This window comes from Pristiophorus japonicus, chromosome 9, assembly GCF_044704955.1.
Source record: "Pristiophorus japonicus isolate sPriJap1 chromosome 9, sPriJap1.hap1, whole genome shotgun sequence".
NCBI lineage: Eukaryota > Metazoa > Chordata > Chondrichthyes > Pristiophoridae > Pristiophorus > Pristiophorus japonicus.
Window position 1 is genome coordinate 53586446 of NC_091985.1, and position 20897 is coordinate 53607342.

Here is a 20897-nt window from a genome sequence, read left to right on the forward strand (position 1 = left end):
AATGGCATAGATGCATTCAAGGGGAAGCTAGATAAGCACATGAGTGAGAAAGGAATAGGAGGATATGTTGATGGAGTTAGATTAAGCGTAATAGGCGGCTCGTGTGGAGCATAAACACTGCATGGATCTGCTGGGCCAAATGGCCTGTTTGTGCTGTAGTTTGTAATACTTTGAATAGTGACCATCTAATTTTATTTAAAAATGCAGTTAATATATGTTTTGATTTCAAATTAGTAATTCTTACTAATCGATTTTCCTTTACCCCCAACCCTTTCGCACACAAAGGCTGTTAAGGCCTCTTAATTTCCTAACAACACATAAAGCAGATAAACATTTTAGAAATAGTTGTCCCTTGGTCACATTCACTGTAATGATATTGAGCACTACTGGATGACACTCTTGGAGGACGCCTTCACCACGATGGTCACTAACACTCCTTTGAGCTCATCCAGCAATCATATCCTTCTCAAAACTAGGCAGCCCAATTATTGGCTTTCAAGACGTGTGAAATCTCATCCCAACTTTAGCAGGTAATTATATAAATAGGAAGCCATTGTTAATCATCACTAAATTCTTTTTGGTGACAACTCAAAATATATAAGATTAACAGTGGGTCGGCATCCTGCTGTCAACCCGCCTCCATGTCAGTTTACAAGTGCCGGGTCTGTTTGTCCTTTACAGACCTGACACCAAGCGGCAGGTGAACCAATTGACATAGCTAAGAGTTAGTTAAAAGGTACTTTAGCAGCATTTTACCAAGTACTTACCATTTTTGCAGCCTTTTGATGAATTTTACGGCACTCGGGGATCACGTCAGGTAAGTAGGTTGGGTTTTCAATGACGCTCCATTCCTCTGAATAGTTGACAGCTACAAAAGTGGTATAAAAGCTACCATTTCACAGCTGTTCACTTTCAATGTTACAAGCTAGAACTTTCAGGATTTGGAATACACTTTTCAGTTTTAGGAAGTTTGAAAGTGTTTGGAGTAAACTCTCTATCACTGTCACCTATCTCCCATTGACAGATCGCTTCTGTCATCTCAACTTCAGCTGCCACCTATTCCAGCAGCACCCTTGAAAATGTCTTACCTTGGTCCTCAGAATCCTACCACGATCAGCCCCAACACCACCATGCACATCAGCATCACCAACACCAACAACTTGCTCTGCAATCACCTGATGCTGCACATGACCACATTGCTGCCCGGGAGGCCAGGGATGACCACACCATGGCCAGATTTACTTCACTCGATGCTTTACACCCTGACTGCCACATGATGCACCAGATTGGCACCAACCCACACCAGTACCATAAAGCATTCCTACAATGACCAAGACATTCCTTTCACACTCATCACCATTGCGTTGGTACTGTTATGTCTCAACATTCACTATAACTCATTAAGCCACTTCCAAAGATGCACACAAATCTGTCCAAGAAGGCAAAGTGTTGAAAATAAAGATTTCAATGTTCGGCAACACATTAACAGAAACTTTACATAAACATTGGTTAAAGACCCAAATGCCTACTCTTGTGTGTTGTTAGTTGGTAGGATTGGACAAGGATGAGTGTGAGTGGTGGCTCGTGAGATGGGAATGTGATAATGTAGATAGAGAGGGATGGGTGGAGATGTAAGAATGTGCAGGAGTAGTGTAGGAAAGGCAGAGTGATGGGGATGAGATTAGTGGCACAGCAGGATGAGGTAAGGATGTGGCTTTGCAGTAACATTTCATGCTCTACTGAGATCATTGAAAGGTTTGCGCCACTACAGCCAGGTCCTTCTGCTGACATCCCTGCTTGTGCCCTCCTGTGCAATGTGCAGCCAGGCTGCGTTGGTGTCCTGGAGAGATCTTTTCCGCCTATTGGAAGGGAAGAGAACCTCCCTGCGTGCTGTGACTCCCTCCAGAAGTATATGGAGAGTGTCATGGGAGAGCCTGGGTGCAGCCGTGCACCTTTGTGCAGTGCTGGTCAGTGTTTGCAGTAGCTTAATGCTGCAGAACACTGACAGCACAACTGTCAAAATGAATGCAGACACGGTCCCTTTAAGGAAACCGGCTGATGACACATCATTAAATGAAATATTCAGACCCGCTTCCTTTAAATTGGCCTGGAACATTGCAGGGCTGGCTTAACAAGCTCCATCAACAGAAGACTTTCTCATAGAGCGGAATGGAGCCAGGAGCGGGTCCGCATTGGGCCCGCCTCGGTCGACAAAATCGCGACTACTATTTCTGGAAGAAGCGGCACCCGCACATGGGCCACTTGTTCAATGGTGACAATAGGGAGCCTTAGAGCAGAGGGGGAGAAGGGAGATCCCAGTTTGTAGCAAGTAGGAAAAAGAAAAGTCAGTAAGACATTGGGGCGAAAAGTTTGGCAGGCGGTGGCAGAGTATCCAGGAGTCAGTCACAGTGTCACTTAAAATCTACAACCCTGCAGGAAAGGAACACTGATCTGCTAATTCTGTCACACTCCAGAAGTTTGCTCTTTCTCCACATACAAATAAATTATTTAAAACAATTAATGTTAGGAATATATGTGATTAAAGTGTTCATCCTAAGCAGTCACATCCATGCAATATGTTGTGTCATGTGCCTACCTTTTGGATAGTGTCAAGATAAACTTTTGCATACTGACTCATAACATGATTATAGTACAAGTAGAATGGTATGTTTTTCTTGGTGGATTTATATCAGATAAGATATAATATTAACAGCATTATAATTTCCCAGGAGAAATTAAATTCATTCAATTTTAGTCAAAAATGTGGAATCAAGTCTTCTAATTATCCGATCTACAAGCCAAATAAATGCAGTCAGAGTCACAATCATACAGAGATGTTTAATATCAGAAGAAATCATTGGTCCAAATTGATTTGATACAAGCATATACAACACACGATTCAAATCATAGTTAGGCATGGTTGACTATTAAAATAAATTCATTTTTAAGGCCCCTTTTCATGAAGCTGGATACAGCTGGGTATTCAACAACTGAATTTCTCATCAGCTGGGGGGGGGGGGGGGGCCGGAAATAATAGGCTGCAAAAACTGCCACATAAAAATGAGGAAACACCTTGATTCAGTAAAGCCTGTAAATAAGTAAGACTATTCCAAACATTACATCTCAAGGGGTTAGTTATTTAGGATTGATATTGCCTCTATTTGGATCTTGTAGCTGGTCCTGGATATGCCAGAAAATTGTGAAATGTGTAGAGAACCTCCCCAATTTCGGATATTGAGGGAAAGACCATTTCTTAAAGCAGTCCAGTTTGTATTTGATTCTTGATCCAACCTGGAGCTGCAGCTGTGGTTACCCAGTGAGTTGGAACTGAAGGCTTCTTAGGGCTGTGCATCAAGAAAAGCTTTGAAGATATGGACGATTTGTTTTGAGTGATTTTGAAATATATAAAATTCCAGCAGTACAATTCTGAAGGTTGTGCATAATCAATAGACAATGCAGCTCTTTTCATAAATATCAGTCACTAGGTCAGATTCACAGAGATATTTAAGTAGGAATGACATTGCTAAGTTTGAAACTTAAACATTTGAATTATTAAACTTGTCAATAAACACTTTCATCCGGACAGATTACAGGCATGACTAGTGCTGTGCTACTACCAATTTGGTGCCACTTAGGATCAAACCAGATCTAAATTGGTTGTTTAACACTAGGATAAATCAGTGGAATGTTGTTGGAGCCGTATGTCCCCAAATGTGCTAATTGGTCAGTGAAGTTGTGTGTGTGTGTGTGTGTTTCAAAGAAGACTCTTCAGCTGCCAAATGATGGAGAATACATTCTGCTTTTTTTTATAAAACCACTGAAATTTTGCAACATCTACACGAAAAACAAAAAGGATCCGTTTAATATTATTGGGACGATGGTGCTGTGCACTGTAACATCAATCTGCAACACAACAAAGTGGCTGACACATCCAAGATCCCTCACAGGGATTAGCTCTGAATTTCAGCTGCAGCCACAGTAAGGTGAGAAAAATGGGAAATCTACCAATTTGATTAACCTGATTTTTCTTTTACAAAACTCGAATAAGATCCAATGAAATACGGTTTCTTACATGGTCAATCTCCATTACTTTAACTTCCACCCTTTCACCAGGTCCAAGCCCTAGACTGCGCCGTGTTTTAGATGCAGGTAGCTTGGCTGCTGTAATGTAACGAATAGGGATCAGACCAGATTTACCAACACCTATGTCAACAAAGACCCCAAAGAGAGTAGCATTTTCCACTCTTCCAGTCAGAATAGTTCCGTTTTTCAGATCATTAAGAGAGACAATGTTTCTTTTAAAATCACGTTGCTCAAATCCTGCATAGGGACACAAAACAAGACAGATTAGCAGCAATTTCTATTCTTGCAAAATAAAAAGAAAAAGGTGCACATTCTGGAAATCGGATATAAAAACAGAAATGTTAGGTTGTTTCAAGTGGAGGCCTTCCATTGATTATTGATTCCTTTGGCTTTTTCATTGTTTAGGTGGTTTAATATGGCAGTAAAATGTAGGGAGAGAAATTCAGTATCGCCCTGTTTGGTGGCAGTGACAATCGGCAGGCCCGAGACCTAGCGCCAGACGCGGAAGTCACGTCCCATTGAGAAATTCGAGTTACCACCCCGGAAGAAAGTGGAGCGCTAAATCAAGTATTCACTTCCCTCTTGGAGCGGCAATGGGCGGATGCCTCAGCAGCGCTGCACATTGGGCCATGTAGCGCCGCCGTGTCCGAGGGGCTCTTCCCTCACTTAAAGGGAAAGGCCCACGCTGCCGATTCTGCAGAAGAAAAACGGACCTATCATGGAGCGGGGGTGCCGTACAATGAGCACTGCACTCTGTGATCGCGGCTAGGACCTCACGAAAAAACCAGATCAGCAGCAAGAAAACGTAGGTAAGTTTTTTAATACTCGGCCACCTCATCTTTAATTTTCGTACCTGTAGCTGCCGGCCACCTGATCCATGCCTCCTGCAGCTGTCGGTGCTTTCACCGGGCGTTGCTGCAGAGGACGAAAGTGAATTCCAAAGCCGGGGCACTAATGGGGCAATGTGCATGCGATGACATCACGATCTCTGGACGCAGGAGATTGGGGCGCAAAGCCATAGCACCGCCGCTAAACTCCCGCCCAATATAGTGGGAGTCTATGTCGATGCTGCTCCCGGGCGGCAAGGCATTTGCGCCCTGTTAGCGCCCCTCCGGGGACGCCCCTCCGGGGACGCTAACGGGAAGTGCAAATGCACCAAATTTCTAACCCCATGTCTTTAAATCTCCAACTCCTTTCATAATATATAAGTATCCCTAATATGATCTTGAATATTTAAAAATTGTATACACATGTAAAAAGAGAGAGGTGAAATACATACACATACAGTTCTGAGGATTTGAGTTTTAAGGCTGGATGTTATTATGCCAGAGTTAAATCTAGACTTTCTGTAGAGGCATGAGCCTCACCAGAGGTGTGGCAGGATGGGACATCTGCCCTCCAAAGTCATGAGCTATGACTGCATTATAATTTTGAATAATATGGGTGAGCTCCAGATGTTGAAAATGCATCAGTGGGAGCTTGCCCAAATGGAGGTGGGAAATAGTGTGCTGCTGCAGGATTTAAATGTCTGCGGCAGCTTTGCAGTCAACTAATTGCTTTTGAAGTGTTGTCACTATTGTTTTGTAAGCAAATACGGCAGCCATTTGCGCACAACAAGGAGATAAAGGGAGCAGTTAATCTGGTTAGGTGGTGCTGGTTGATGGATAAATGTTAGCCAGGATACCAACATCAAGAACTTCCATGCTCTACTTCCAGTAGTGCTGTAGAATTTTGTACATCTACCTGTGCATGTAGACAATGTTTAATATTTCATATAAAAGACGGCGCTCCCTTTGTACTCAAGTGTCAGCCTACAATACATGACCAAGTCCTGCAGTAGGGCTTGAACCTATGACCTTCTGACTCAAGAGGTGAGTGCGCTGCCACTGAGATGAACTGCAGGTCACAAAGATTCCTGCTTTGTAAACCCTGATGCAGGAAGTTAGGCATTGGAAGGAGGTGCCAAGGAAAGCAGCTCACAACCAGTGGAGGTGGCCACAGCAGTTAATGCCAATTCAACCAACAACAACTTGTATTTATAAAGTGCCTTTAACATAGTGAAAAGTCCCGAGACACGTCACAGGAGTACTATGTGATAAAAATTTGACATCGAGTCACATAAGTAGAAATTAACGCAGGTGATGAGGCATGTTTTAAGGAGCGTTTTGAAAGAGGAAAGAGAGGTAGAGAGGCAGAGCGGTTTAGGCAGGGAGTTCCAGATCTTGGGGCCTAGGCAACAGAAGGCATGGCCACCAATGGTTGGAGCGCAGACATCTCGGGGGGTTGTGGGGCTGGAGGAGATTACCGAGATAAGGAGGGTCGAGGCCATGGAGGGATTTGAAAATTAGGATGAGTATTTTGAAATCGAGGCATTGCTTAACCAGAAGCCAATGTAGGTCAGCGAGCACAGGGATGATGGGCGAGCGGGTCTTGGTGCGAGTTAGGACATAAGCTGCTGAGTTTTGGATCACCTCTAATTTAAATAGGGTAGAATGTGGGAGGACAGCCAGAAGTGCGTTGGAATAGTCAAGTCTAGAGGTAACAAAGGCAGGGGATGAGGGCTTCAGCAGTGGATGAGCTGAGTCAAAGGCGGATGTTACGGAGGTGGAAATAGGCGGTCTTAATTATGCTGCGGATATGTGGTTGAAAGCACAGTACATGCACTACCACTCAGTGCAGGAAGAAGTTTAATTACCTTACCCGACCAGGAAAGTAAAGAGGAGTCAGCCACAGCTTCCAAGAATGCACTGTACTAAACATGTTTGCCATTGACAATAACTTTCCCCTCTGTGATGAAGTTCTTGAATGGCTTACCATCAGTACCTTAAAGGTAGCAAGATGCCCTTTGCCGCCTCCACCTTCACGGGTTTCCTCACTTACATCCTTACATGCAATTACGCCAAACTAAGTAATGGCGCAGGATCAGGGAGAGAAGATTCATTACTTGTGTGAGTGAGTGACAATTACAGAGGACGGTAAAATCATTCACAGTCATAGCACTTCAACTAATTACACCAACTTTTGAAGCTTTTTTTCAGATATAAAGTAGTAATTTTGTTTAAAACAGAGGTGGGTGCCAACTGCCAACATGTATAGAGGTAGACTGCATCCTTGGATGAAGGGAGAAGTGACACCGAACACAGGGAAATAAATAGTTAAATTCACTCTAGGCTTGAGGAGATTAACTCTTTCACACCTCTCTATGGCTAAATAAGGAGAAATATGCAGCAGGTTTGTAGCAGGACTGCCTGACCACTTATGGAGAATGGGTATATTCCACGGGGCTAAAGCGGTGATTATAAAGTTAGTTGATATCATTTAAATAAGACAGTAAGATTTGTGGAATATAAGAACATAAGAAAGAGGAGCAGGAGTAGGCCCATATGGCCCCTCGAGCCTGCTCCGCCATTTAATACGATCATGGCTGATCCAATCATGGACTCAGCTCCACTTCGCTGGGCACTTCCCACAACCCCTTATTCCCTTATCGTTTAAGAAACTGTCTATTTCTATCTTAAATTTATTCAATGTCCCAGCTTCCACAGCTCTCTGAGGCAGTGAATTCCACAGATTTACAACCCTCAGAGAAGAAATTTCTCCTCATCTCAGTTTTAATTGGGCGGCCCCTTATTCTAAGATTATGCCCTCTAGTTCTAGTCTCCCCTATCAGTGGAAACATCCTCTCTGCATCCACCTTGTCAAGTCCCCTCATAATCTTATATATTTTGATAAGATCACCTCTCATCCTTCTGAATTCCAATGAGTAGAGGCCCAACCTACTCAACCTTTCCTCATTAGTCAACCCCCTCATCCCCAGAATCAACCTAGTGAACCTTCTCTGAACTGCCTCCAAAGCAAGTATATCCTTTCGTAAATATGGAAACCAATACTGCACGCAGTATTCCAGGTGTGGCCTCACCAATACCCTGTATAACTGTAGCAAGACTTCCCTGCTTTTATACTCCATCCTCTTTGCAATAAAGGCCAAGATTCCATTGGCCTTCCTGATCACTTGCTGTACCTGCATACTAACCTTTTATGTTTCATGCACAAGTACCCCCAGGTCCTGCTGTGCTGCAGCACTTTGCAATCTTTCTCATTTAAATAATAACTTGTTCTTTGATTTTTTTTCTGCCAAAGTGCATGACCTCACACTTTCAAACATTATACTCCATCTGCCAATTTTTTGCCCACTCACTTAGCCTGTCTATGTCCTTTTGCAGATTTTTTTGTGTCCCCTTCACACAATGCTTTTCCTCCCATCTTTGTATCGTCAGCAAACTTGGCTACATTACATTCGGTCCTTCCTATCGGATAGCTGACCAAAACGATTAAATGTCCCCCCTTTCTCTGGCACTTTTCTCCCTTCTTCTTCCCCTGAAGGTGTTAAATTCTTGCTGGACATCAGTTTGATCAGCTTTGGTCACATTTCACCCCCTTGACTCTTTTATTGGCTGAGCCCAGACACTGATTGTTAATGAGTTATTGAACTCATGGGGTGGGGCAGCAACAAAGCCAAGGAGTGATTCTGTTCTCATCTGACATGGATACACACCAATCCAGCAGGGGCACAGAGGTGTTTTCAGCACCTCTTTTGAGATCAGTCAATTTAGCACAGGCCAGGGATTGAATCTGGGCATTTCCGGAACTGTACTGTTCAGCTACTCCCCAGCTGAGGCACTGAAGGAAAGAACTGAATTATTTCTAAAATGTATTCTATACAGGCTGAAGTGCTAAACTGGAGCTATCCACCCAAGTGTACTTATATAGTATGACTTGCAGGTCTGAACAAATGTACAATAAATGGTTGCACAAAAACAGCTCTACCCCTTATATCAATGCTTTCGTAGAGTACCTACCACAATCACGTCAATAACAGTATTTTTCAATTTGTTGCTGTATTTTTTTTTAAAAGCATGATTTGTATATATCATTTACTCTCAGCTCACCATGCACCTTCTGTTAAACCTCTTGATATCATGACTTTATTCTTCAGTCTACTTACAACCACTCAAGCATAATTATGGCTATTTGGCAAGGAAAAGAATTGGCTAAATAAAAAATTTAAGAAGGAATGAACTAACGATCATTTTCTGTTAGTATCCACTCAAGAACTAGTCATCTGTTTCTGATTCCACTGATCTAACAACCACAACTACTCTGTGCACATAACAGATCTGACAGTTATGTAAAAAGTTGAGTAACTTGCACGTTGCTGTTGTATTTTGAATACTTCAGCATTCTAGATGTCTACCCTTTTGAATAAATAACTTAAAAGCTGAAGTGTGCAAACAAATTTGACAGAAGAAAACAATACAGTACAAAGTCCTTAAAAAAGCTTTTGAATGACATCAACATGATGGTCAGAAAGCTTTGTTGCACTGATCACAAAGAAAACTCGTTCATGTGAGCAGCTGCCATCAGTATCCAGAGCTTACATACTCTCTTCAAATAATAAATGATTGGTACAAAGCAAATGATTCCAAGATTATACTGTGGTGTTTAGAGTTGCTGTGCCAGAAAGATGATGTGATGAGCAATGTGGAAGTTATCTGGCATTTTGATGTACGTTGCCAGTTTCTTTTGTCTTTTTCTGTTTTGTGAAAACCACAAACAAATAAATTATTGGAGCACTATATTTGGTAGATCTGCGGTATTGGAACCAGATCAGAGTGCAACTTTATGTCAAGAATCCTATCTATCTGAAAATATATATTCTGGATCGTGATTTACAGTAGCGGAAGCTAATTGAATGCAAAATGAAGTGGAGGTATTATTTTCAAATGAGTGGTTTTTACCGTGAACAATGGCTGAAAGTAAACACTGTCAGGTTTTTTAATACACTGCAGTAATGGTGTGGAAGCTGACAGACAAAAGAGGCAGGAGTATAGAGTTCCTCATTTTTATTATTGTAGCTTATGGCTCATTAAAAATAATTATTCAGTAACTAATACAAAGGAAAATTTGGGTACTGATAATTTCAATGAGGAATTGGCATGTGATTCACAACTCACAAGGAAGCCAGAAGATGAGGTTTTGGAAGTGGAGCATGATTAAACAGAGTAGGAGATGTCAGACACCAGATATTAAGCATTCAAATAATCTCAAGCGCCCTGCCATGAAAAAACAAATGACTGCCGAGCCTCAGAACCATATGACGGTACTGCTAACTTTCTGAAACTTTCAGATAGCAGGATGCCGGCAGAATGCCATTCTTTGTGGCACTACCAGAGAGAGCTTCTCTGCAGTGCGGGCATCCTGGAGTGAGTGCCAAGAACATCTGCACAGGCCTTCTGACACATAATTTGACATATAGAGGAATGATGTTCTGTGGCTATAAACCATGCACATCTGCAGGGGGGGGCGGTCCTGATCTCTTTCTATGCTGCTTTATAAGACTGACTTTCCAGGTTATCTGCTGTTCTTCCTCCAACAAATAAAGGATGCAGATGGAAATACGTAAAGGGCAAACATTTTTCAGCCTTCCCTATCATTTTAGGGAAACTCCTTTAAGAAATGTAATAGACGTTAGCAAAATCGAAGCCCAGAGGATTAAAGGGGCAGTGGCAGCGTGGATATGAAACTGGCTGCGAGACTGAAAGCAGATAGTACTGAATGGAGGGAATTATACAGTGCGTGGTCGCCTCCCCCCGAGGGGTCGATATTAGGACCACTGCTCTTTTTGATATATATTAATGAGCTGGACTTGGGCATACAGGGCATATCTTCAAAGTTTGAAGATGGCATGAAACTTGGAAATGTAATAAACAATGAAGATAGTAGCAGACTTTCGTGAAGTGATATAATTTGGAAGGAAAAATGGCAAGTGGCAGCATAAACTAAAATGGCACAATTTTAAAGGGGGTGGAGGAACAGAGTAACCTGGGGGTGAAATCTTTGAAGGCAGGACAAGCTATTAAAAAAGCATACAGGATGCATGGCTTTATAAATCGAGGCATAGAGTACAAAAGCAAGGAAGTTATGCTAAACCTTTATAAATCACTGGTTAGACCTCAGCTCAGTATTGTGTCCAATTCTGGACACCACGCTTTAGGAAGGACATCAAGGTTTTGGAGAGGATGCAAATGTGGATTTGCTAGATTGTACCAGGAATGAGGGGTTTCAGTTATCTGGAGAGACTAGAGAAGTGGGATTGTTCTTAGAACAGAGAAGCTTAAGGCGAGATTTAATAGGTGTTCAAAATGATGAGGGGTTTTGATAGGGAGACTGTTGCCACTGGCAGGAGGGTCAGTAACCAGAGGATACAGATTTAAAATTGGCAAAAATGTGAGGGGGGGGGGGGACTTAAGAGAAATTTTTTTTAATTCAGAGAGTTGTTATAATCTGGAATGCATTGCCTGAAAGGGTGGTAGAAGCAGATTCAATAGTAACTTTCAAAAAGGAACGATGTGCAGGGCTATGGGGGAAGAGCAGGGGAGTGAGACTAATTGGTAGCTCTTTCCTTCTGTGATGTATAATTCTATGATTCTATTAAATTATCGCACTCAAGAGAGAGAGAGAGAAAGGGGGACTTTCAAATAAATCTAGTAGCCTCCAAAATAAAGAATAAGATTTTTTTTTTTTTTAAAAAGGCCAACTAACAGCACAATGAAGCACAACAATTAAACTTCAGGATCCCGGCATCAGCCTTCCTCAGCTGCTAATCTAAGTTACTCCTGCTTTATAGTGGCATAAATTAGATCAGCAGATCCTAAGGTGTAAATGTTGGAATTTAGGACCAATGATGTCAGCTTAGTTTAAATCCATCTTTTCTATGCCTGCACCTTAGGTATGACAGAATTGACATACATTTCCCTCAAATCTAGTGGAATTTAGGATGGAACTTAAAGATGGTGTAAAATATCTCAAATTACAACCCGAGTTAAGTTAGATGTGCCAGATTTACACCTTAGCAAGCCATCAGAATTTTGGACCAAATCAGTATTTTTGTAAATAAAAATGGACATTTAATGTAACATTTATTTTCCCCTATTGTTAATTGCCACTTAAATAATTAAGGAATTGCTTCCCAAAACCAATTGGTCCCACTTCCTGCATTGGATCAGTTGGTGTGTAAGCCTTGAACACTGTTCTGCAAGCTTCATGAAAAATGGTGGCAGGCTTCAGATGGGCAAAAGGGCAGAATTAAGCTGTTCGAGATTTACAATTAAAATACTCTTTTTTGAGATTTGTTGTAGAACTCCATTATTACTTTACTGCCAACAGTGGTAAATTGAAGAACACAGGTCTTTAAAAAGGGATCTTGACAATAACAAATAAGGATTTTATTAACCTATATCAATTCAGATATTTATAAAAGAAACATTTACTTAAAATTTAAATAATGTTATTGAGCAAGCTAAGGCATTTATTTGCTGTTGTAAGTCATTACCTGCTCTAATGTCATAGTCGTGAGGCTGTTTCAGTCCATCAATAATCATCTGTAGCGTTGGCACCGTTGTATCAAGTTTTTGAGTTAAGGCATCCATCAAATTGGTTTTCAGTGCTGTGTTTATAATGTACTGCATAGTAGGCTTTCCAATGTCACACAAGTTTCCGCCAATGAAGGACAAGAACCTGGAAAAGTTAAAGAAAAATATGAAATACAGCAAATACACAATTAAATTGCACACAGTAGTTACAGACCACCTGATCAAAATGCTCAGCACTGTACCAAAATGATTTCTTCCCAATACTACTTGCATTTAATGAAACAGTTTGAAATGGGCCATCATATAATTTTATGATACCACCAAAGAATTCTGATTGTGGGAACACCACATGATCAGTACCCCACTCGACAGATAATTGTCAAGTGATCACCTATCTGAAGAAAGTTAATAATATTCCACGTGAGATTTGAAAAAAAAGTTAAGGGTCATGAAATTAAAAACTAGCTTGGAAATAGGAAACAGATGGTGATGCTAAGTACAAAATCAGCAGGTTGGGTGGTAGGAATGGTCCCTGGCACTCAGTTAAGTCGCTGAGCCTCATGGTCGAGGATGTGGGTCAAAACTGAGGCAAGGGAGGCCTAAACTTTATTATGGTGCCCAGAGGAGGAGTGTTCCTGTTGACCCTACAAAAAGAGTCAAAAAAAGTTTTTTTGGGGGCCTCATCTCACTAGGTTGGCTTGGCAGGAAAGCCACAATGACTTCTGGCTTCTGGTTAAAATAACAGTCGGGCCTTGATGACATAATTGGAGCCTAGTCTGCATATTTAAAGAAGGACCATGCCGGTTTCCATAGGGTTTCCTTCCCACCTGCTCAGAGGAGAAAATTCAAAATGGAATCTGTGGGAAGAGAGCAGGAACTCAGCAGGTAAATGTCATAGATGATTTTAATTGTCCGCTGAGTTCTGTTGGATGGATAGAATTAAAATCAGCCCATATATGTGCATTTTAAAATGGGCTTTGATGCATGGGAACAAGTTCAAACAATAAGGATGATTGTGGGACAGAGGACTCTAAGCTGTGAGGAGCCTTGCAGAGCAGAATTTGCTTCACCTGAGAAAAGATGTCGGGGGGGGGGGGGGGAAAGGAGAGGGAGAGAAGAATTATGATTCAGGTCCTTAATAGAAACATAGACAATAGGTGCAGGAGCAGGCCATTCGGCCCTTCGAGCCTGCACCGCCATTTAATATGATCATGGCTGATCATGCAACTTCAGTACCTGCCATCCCGAGAATTAGTCTGGTGAACCTTCGCTGCACTCTCTCAATAGCAAGCACGTCCTTCCTCAGATTAGGAAAACAAAACTGCACACAATACTCAAGCTGTGGTCTCACCAAGGCCCTGTACAACTGCAGTGAGACCTCCCTGCTCCTATACTCAAATCCTTTCGCTATGAAGAATTAAATATTGCAGATTGTGAGCATAGAAGATAATAAGCAAGGAACAGTACATGTTAATTAATAGGCCTCAACCAAGACATGCATTAGAAAAACAACCAGAACAGACTCTCGGCAAAAGCACTTATGTATCCTTCAAAAATACTTGGATGAATATTTGGTAGGCTGCAGGACTGGAGATTATTGGAATAGGTATAAAGCTGAGACATTCCTATAACCCATGAGATATGATGGTTCCTCTAGAGACAACAATCCCCTCCCCATTCCTCAGCTCAAAGGGTTAGGGGGAAATTTCAGATGGAGGGAAGCAGGATACAGTTGAATATTGGAGAGATGAGGATAAATGCATATTCTTTGAGTTTTGCTTGATCATCTTTCAGAATCAAAGAATATGCAGGAGATTACCCTAGGTTAAACTTTTGGCTCGAGTCCATGGTAGGAACATGATCTGTGGAAGCAGGGAGTTTGGTGGTTAAATGGCCTATTCTAATTCTATCTTTTCTTATTGCTCTTAAAAAGGAGCCAAGCTACACATTTCTCCCAGTCTTCCAATCAGTTTGTCACTTGAAGCATTACATTAAAACTAGCACTAGCCCTTCTTGTTATATATTGATATGTCAAAGGACTTTCATCATAGCTGCTGTTGTACTCCCCCATCCTACTTCAAGACTTAATTGCCTCTTCAAAAGACTGTCATGCTGTAGACTGCTAGACTTTAACAGATTCCACAGCCACACAGATGTTACAGCACCATAACCATTTGAAAATTAGTACAAATATACCATTACAACTATAATAACAGTTGAGTTGAAGTGACTTATGGCCTGTAACATAATCCCATGGTTCAGATGACATCCAGAAACCAACCGAGTCTCACTACTGTGGTGCAGGACATCACCTAAGTAATTAAATTGTACATTACAGCCTTGTAACATTTCACCCAAATATAATTCATATATCTTTTTTTTAAATATGCACACTACAAGAAAACTGCTTCTGCCTTATTAATTAAACTGAAAACTGCAATAGAAGAGAATATTAAGTCTGACCTGTAGTTTCTTCCTTTATTGAATGTGATATGCCCTTAAAGCATACAAGTATATTAAAACAATATTTGACAAAAAATATCAGACTGCACATGGTCTCAAATATGAAGGAATACATAGGACTACAGGTTTTTAAACTACAATACTTAATCCTTTAAAAGCAGAGGACAATACTTTAGATCCCTAGAGTTGATAACACTGTATCTGTATCCTATTTCCTTTTATGCAAATAGATCTTAGCCAGTCATCTACATTATAACTGGTTAGGAATCAGGTAAATGGCCTATGAGATCTTCATCTTCTTACCAATACCCATAGTTAATTTTCTCGGTATAATCTATCAAATATCCTTGTGGCTCACAGTGAGTTGGATATTATGCTGTTGTAATGGGAGGTGCTGGTGTGCAGACTAGGGAGATGGATATCACGAGTGAAAGGATTTGAAAATTACTTTGTAAGAAATCTTCCCAGAGATGGTGAAATAAATGTTTTTGATTGGTTTCTGTAAAATAAAAATAATTTTCCTTACTGCAGGAAGGCAGATGAACAGACAGATAGCAGTAACCAGAAAAATACAAAATGTTAAACGTAAATAAAATCTCTGCATGGAATATAGGGAGCAGATATTTCTTTGGTGTTAATGGTGTGGCTTTTTTACTAAATAATTATTTTTAATGAGCCATAAGCTACAATAATAATTCAACAATAGGAAAATAATGTAACATTCAGCCTAAAATATAAATCATCATGAGCTATGGGGCAAGATTTGTAATTCTGACGCATCTTCCTTTCTAATTTGCCAAGAATCAAGATAGGTGTAACAAAACGAATGGAAAACAGAGAGAGGGAACTGAAGAAAATGGATTAAGAAGAAAGTAAAAACTCAACAAAGTTCAAGAACAAAAACAGAAAAAGAGAAAAAAAACCAAAAGAAAACACATTTTCTCTTTCTAGTCATATACTGGGCCTGAACTTACCATGGCCAGCAAACAAATGATGTCCACCATTCGTTAGACTTGCCTATGCTCGTTTAATTTCCATAAGCTTTTGCACAGCAAGTTGCTGAAAATGGACATAGAAAAGGCGCAGCGCCCTCTACAGGGCATCTGGAACCAGTGTAAACAGGACAAGTAACTGTGTATCTCCTTAACCAATCAGATTGAAGAGTCTGAATCATGAAGTGTCAGTTAGAATATTGAATTCAATGTGAAATCAGGTACAGAAAGCAAAATAAAAAGAGGCAACGAAAGATTGAATTAAGAGAGAGAAAAAGAGAAAAAGAAAAATACTTTAAAAAAAAATCTCCAACCATGAAAATCTTCAGGAATGAGTCTCCATACTTGAAAAAGTTATTTTTGGTGCCAGAGAGGATGTTTGGTAGCAATTAATATTTATCACGCTGTTAAAAAGGTACTTACATTGAAATGGATAAGTCCTAACTTTCTGTGACGAGTTTAGTCTGTATCTATGGCATAAATACAGGAACTTCACGCCATCCAATAAATTTGAATGGGGAGCCAGACAGAGAGATGCCGTTTTCACAAAACTAACAGCAGAGTGGCGCATCTCAGATAGCAACTTCTGGATTTAACTGCGCATCTGACCTAGCCTGAAGCTGTCCGATGTGTGCGTAAATAATAGTAAGCGCAGTTAGCCTCATTGTTATTCTTACAGTAAATTATGATGCATTATATTAAGTGTGGTATGTCGGGTATGTGTTCCTGCGGTATTTTCAATATTAATAGTGTCACAGTGCCTGTCCTAGCCTGCATCATACACAATATCTGCTACTTTATAGTGATAATACATCTTAGAGTTGCATAATCAGGGCACCATGTGCCCACAAATTGTTCAAACTGCTATTTGAAAATGTTCCCAAATGCTACTTTTCTCTTAAATTTCTAATGTTTACAGTAAGGATTTAAACAAAATGTAAAACGGTAATAAAACTTTACATAATTACATATTACATATTTTCTCACAACATGATTACTTTTATGCAATGGATTGTCTGTATCGTTTATAGGATCCTATCTCGGGTTGGACATATTCCGAGATTTCATCAAATGATCATCCGCTTACAACCACCACCCCCCCTCCCCCCCAATCAGTCGTCCAACACACTCAGCCTCATGGTACACCATCTTCCTATGCCAATTAGAAAGGGGGTAATATATTTGCATGGATAGAGGATTGGCTAACAGAAAACAAAGTCGGGATAAATGGATCATTTTCCTGTTGGCAAACAGTAACTAGTGGGGTACCGCAGGGATCGGTGCTGAGGCCTCAACTATTTACAATCTATATTAATGACTTGGATGAAGGGACCGAGTGTAATGTAGCCAAGTTTGCTGATGACACAAGGATGGGTGGGAGAGTAAATTGTGAGGACACAAGCAATCTGCAAAGGGATATAGACAGGCTAAGTGAGTGGACAAAAATTTGGCAAATGGAGTATAATGGGGGAAAATGTGAGGTTATCCACTTTGGCAGAAAAAAAAATAGAAAAACAAATTATAATTTAAACGGAGAAAAATTGCAAACTGCTGCAGTACTGAGGATCCTTGTGCATGAAACACAAAAAGTTAGTATGCAGGTACAGTAAGTAATCAGGAAGACAAATGGAATGTTGGCCTTTATTGCAAGGGGCATAGAGTATAAAAGCAGAGAAGTTCTGCTACAACTTTACAGGGTATTGGTGAGGCCACATCTAGAGTACTGCGTATAGTTTTGGTCTCCGTATTTAAGGATATACTTGCATTGGAGGCTGTTCAGAGAAGGTTCACTAGGTTGATTCTGGAGATGAGGCGGGTTGACTTATGAAGATGGGTTGAGTAAGTTGGGCCTATACACATTGGAGTTCAGAAGAATGAGAGGTGATCTTATCAAAACGTATAAGATAATGAGGGGACTCGACAAGGTGGATGCAGGGAGGATATTTCCACTCATAGGGGAAACTAAAACTAGGGGGCATAGTCTCAGAATAAGGGGCCGCCCATTTAAAACTATGAGGAGGAGGAATTTCTTCTCTCAGTGGGTTGTAAATTTGTGGAATTCTCTGCCCCAAAGAGCTGTGGAGGCTGGGTCATTGAATATATTTAAGGTGGAGATAGATTTTTGAGCGATAAGAGAATAAACGGTTATGGGGGGCGGGCAGGGAAGTGGAGTTGAGTCCATGATCAGATCAGCCATGATCTTATTGAATGGCGGAGCAGGTTCGAGGGGCCAAATGGGCTACTCCTGTTCCTATTTCTTATGTTCTTATGTTCAAACAGAATCTTCATTAGCTGAATGGATGGTTCTTAACTGTCAACCATTTTTACGATCTTAAACATTTTTATAGCTAATAAACAAGTGTTCAAAGAAAATGAAAAAGAAAGCACACAATATTTTTCATGCCCTTATGATTTTCTCCCGGGTTGTTCACAGCAGTGTCCTGTAGAACATTCTTTACTTCCTGGAGACTCCAGAAAAATCCTGGAGGGTTGAAAATCCCTAGCTTTTTAATGCCGTATTACTGTTTTATTTGAAACCTCAGCCTCTTCTAAAAGCTTAAACTTGATATTTTTACCCAGAGCTATGACTCTCAGTTCTATTTGGATTGTGTAGACTGAGAATGTGTAATATGCCTGATTTCTCAAGATGCATTGATATTCAGCGGTAATGATGAAACAGTCAAGTAGTTTTTCCTCAAAAGTTATTCAAAATGTTATGAAATCCAGAAGGGACATTTCAAAATCTTTATTTAGGTAATATCAGTAAAAGATAACTCCCACAGAATTTTAGGGCCAAGATATATACAGGTGCAGTGTGGAAGATCGGAGTTCCGGAATCCGGACCGATCGGTGGCAGGGTCATCCAGAATCCATAAAATGTTCCGGAATCCGGACCCGCCGACCCCGACTGTGGACCTTACCTCCTAGCTGGCCCGCCCGAACACCTCCACCGCGACGGGGCCGGCCCAAACAGCTCCTCGACGGGGCCCCGTCCGAACAGCTCCTCCTCAGCAGTTCCCTGTCCAAACAGCTCCTCGGTGGGGCCCTGCCTGACGACCTCAACAACAGGGCCGGCCCGAACAGCTCCTCGGTAGGACCCCCACCCCTCACCTTTCTTATGTTCCGAAATCCGTAAATACCCAAACCTGGGCTTGGGTGTTTCCGGATTTGTGACGTCAGAAAGACGATTGAAAGTCCGGAAAAGCCTGGAATCCAGAGGGGTCCGGATTCTCGACGCTGCACCTATACCTCCAATTAGTGTATTTTGTATACCACTTTGCCTCCAAAACAATAGCGATTACACTTCAAAAGTCATTCATTGGCTGTGAAACGCTTTGGAACATCTTGAGGTCGTGAAATGCACTACATAAATGTAAAAAAATCCTTTATTTGCTGTTGATCAGCTTTAAAATTGTAATGGATAAAAATTAAATATATAGGTAACCAAATATATATTGACCACTCATTTACAGTTTTCACAGAGTAATGCACAACTGTGAAATTCAATCCCAACTGTAAAAAATCCCAAAATAGTTGTAATTTATTTAGACACTGTAAATCAGTGGCCCCGATGTAATCGCCTAAATGGCATAAATACTCCTATTGTTACAAAACAGCAATTTGTCCAACTCGTGCATGGGAGATTCATTAGTAATTTCCACATATTTTATAACTCTATGACCAATTCTCTAAATACTATGTGCAACATTCTGTAATTTCTTCATCAGTACAAAATTCTTTGTTCCACTTACAATAGTTTGCCAATAATTCAAAAGTTTTAATAAAATAATCACTATCATCTCCTTATTTAAAATGTAGTATCGAGTTGGATTTAATGAAATTATTCCCAGCAGAATTATGTGCTAAATGAGCTGTACTCTCACTTATTAGCATTTCTCTGCCAGTTCATGAGCACAACAGTGTCATCTCTCCTTATATGCCTCATGTTGATGCTGTGTCTCTTTCTTACCCCCTTGAATCTACATTGTTTTGTTCTCCTCTTCATATTTATTTCCTTTGCTCATAGTTTTAACCTCTCTACCTGTAACTCGCCTTCTTTTGTTTTTTTGTTTAGCAGATATAAAAGCCAATTGTAACTGTCAATATCTTTAAGCTTTTGTGCTTGTACTTCTTTTAAACTACTGTCATTTTATTGTGCTTGTTTTATATTTTGCTTCCCGGTTTGAATGATATGCTATCAATCCAACCAATGCAATCCCATTTGGGAACATTTGGTTCTTTTTTTCCCCTTCTTATCCGATACTTTGGCTGTTGCATTTGAGATTACCAGCGAGTTCTTAGCTCCTCACAGCCTGAAGAATATATTCACTGATATCTAGGTATGTTTTGCTACTGTGCTCAGGATAATGAACAGAAACCCGTAAAAATATTATTTGGCTACCTAATGGCTTCACATGATCTTTCACACATCTTCAAACAAAGCTTCATAACATCATATCGTATTTAAGACACTACCAAGCAGATTTATTGAATAAAGGAACAAGCAACAGTAATGTATAATTTACTTGATACTAAGATCACTCAGAGGGTCGCAATATTCCATTTCAAAATGCTTCGAAAACTCACATTATACTATCTCGATGGAAAAATACATTATAATAAGTGTCCACATTTACCTACAATATCAGCTAGTGGCACTACAATGGGGAAATGGGTGGACAGACAGGGAGGTGGTTCGATGCTAATCGTCATACGTTAACCCTCCTTTCCCAAATAGGGAAATAATCCCGAGTATACTGCTCACCACCCCCGCCCATCAGACAGGCTCTGAAAAACTATTTGTATCGCCACTTCATCCAATCATTCTTCTCTCCCTCTTCATAAATGTTTACATAGGATATACAGCACAGAAACAGGCCATTCGGCTCCACCAGTCCATGCTCTTGTCTTTCCTCATCTAAATCTA

General features: G+C 40.7%; 1 protein-coding gene across 1 annotated transcript in view; it reads right to left on the reverse strand.

Annotated features, from left to right (window-relative positions):
- Positions 1 to 2842: 2842 nt before the first annotated feature.
- srbd1 (S1 RNA binding domain 1) overlaps positions 2843 to 20897 on the reverse strand; it is a 384714-nt gene continuing 366659 nt past the window's right edge. The window contains exons 21-22 of the mRNA XM_070889352.1: positions 12476 to 12660; positions 2843 to 4320 (exon numbers count right to left, since the gene is read on the reverse strand). Of these exons, the coding sequence (XP_070745453.1) occupies positions 4031 to 4320; positions 12476 to 12660 (475 nt within the window). The 3' untranslated portion in view covers positions 2843 to 4030. The remainder of the gene's footprint in view (positions 4321 to 12475; positions 12661 to 20897) is intronic.